Source organism: Frankliniella occidentalis, unplaced genomic scaffold, assembly GCF_000697945.3.
Source record: "Frankliniella occidentalis isolate FOCC.00 unplaced genomic scaffold, Focc_3.1 Scaffold5205, whole genome shotgun sequence".
Classification (NCBI taxonomy): domain Eukaryota; kingdom Metazoa; phylum Arthropoda; class Insecta; order Thysanoptera; family Thripidae; genus Frankliniella; species Frankliniella occidentalis.
The window spans coordinates 1-1,502 of record NW_026272247.1 but is presented as its reverse complement, the minus strand read 5'-3'; the positions used below and the strand labels follow the sequence as shown (position 1 = coordinate 1,502).

Sequence of the window (1,502 nt, the reverse complement as noted above, 5' to 3'; positions counted from 1 at the left end):
ACTCACGCTGAAGTACTTGTAGCGGTAACCACCGAGGTTGTTGTTCAGGTTCAGGAAAGCGTTGCGGGGCAGGAGGGTGTCGTCGCTGCCGATGGTCAGGAGGGCGGCCTGGTAGGCCAGGTTCATGTCACCAGCGACATCCTCGCTCCAGAACTGGGCCTGGGAGTACTGCTGGCCCCACTTGGTGGCGTTCAGCATGTCGACGGCGGCGTTAGCGTTCTGGGACCTGCAACAAATCAGACACATGTGCCAATCAGTAAGAAGTGGGGTCAGAGTAGCCCGAAGCGCTGTATCGGGGGGAGCTGCTCGCTACTTACAGCTCCTGTTGCATGTTGGAGTTGAGCTTGTTGGCGGCGGACTCGATGGCGGACTTGACGACGGCGCGGACCTCGTTGCTGGGGTCCTGGTTGGTGAACTCAGCCATGCGCTGGAGCATGCTGGCGGGAGGGTTGGTCTTCATCAGCAGGTAGACGGCGATGCAACGGATCTCGTGGGCCTCACCAGCGTTCTGGTAAAGGCGGAAGAGGACGGGGCGGGCGATCTTAGGAGAGACTTTGGCGAGCTTGTTCAGGGCGGTGACCATGTGCAGGCGCTGGAAGTCGCTGATGGCCTTCTTGCCCTCGAGGTAGGGCTCGAACACGGACAGGATCTTGGGGTGGGCAGTGTTGCCGAGGGCACGGATGTAGACCTGGATCTTGTGGCTGTCCTCGTTCTGGGCGGCATCCTTGAGCTGCTGGGCCAGGTAGGGGATGTAGTCACGGGCAACGGCGGAGGCCTTCTTGGGGTTAAGGCGGCCGAAGACGTGGGTGGGGTAACGGTTGTGGGCGGTAGCGTTGTCAACCTGAGCCTTGCGGACAAGGTTGCTGAAGGACAGGATGGCGGAGACGTTCAGGAACTGCTGCTTCTGGACCTCGGACTTCTTGATCAGGTCGAAGAAGGCGTCCATGTACTGCTTGGTGGGCACGCGGGCGGCCATGGGGAGGGTGGCGACGATCTCGGCGGCCTCCTCACCCTGGATCTTGTGGTTCTGGATCCACTCCTTGATGAGCTGGAGGGCAGGGCCGGTACCGGCCTGGGCGACGGCGTCACGGAAAGCCTTCCAGGCGGCAACCTTCTCGGTGGCGCTCTGGCTCTGGCTGGCGCTCTTGGAGGAGGCGGAGGTGTACAGCTGCTGGCTAGCCTGCTCAAGCTGCTTGGCGTCCATGGTGCGGATCAGGCGGGCCAGGATGCTGAACTTGGCAAGGGTGGCCTTCTCGGGGATCTGGTTGGGGTTCTGGATCTCGTGGGCAATCTGCTGGCAGAGCTTCTGGACGGCCTGGATGGCGTTGATCTGGTTGGAAGCCTGGATGGAGGAGCCCATGTAGCCGACAAAGTAGGGGAGCATGGGGTTCTTGGGGGCCTCGTTCATCTTAGGCATGTCCTGGAACCACTCCTCGCTGGAGCTGGTGCTGCTGGAGCTAGAGCTGGAGCTAGAGCTGTCGCTGTCGGAGCTGGAGCTGGAG

At 61.7% G+C, this 1,502-nt stretch overlaps 1 protein-coding gene across 1 annotated transcript; it reads right to left on the bottom strand.

Annotated features, from left to right (window-relative positions):
- Positions 1-6: 6 nt before the first annotated feature.
- LOC127752215 (vitellogenin-like) lies at positions 7-1,498 on the bottom strand (the record flags this gene model as incomplete). Its single annotated transcript, XM_052276965.1, has 2 exons — positions 7-226; positions 318-1,498. Coding segments are annotated over 2 exons (1,401 nt in total), but the record flags the coding sequence as incomplete, so codon positions are not given.
- Between the last annotated feature and the right edge of the window lie 4 nt (positions 1,499-1,502).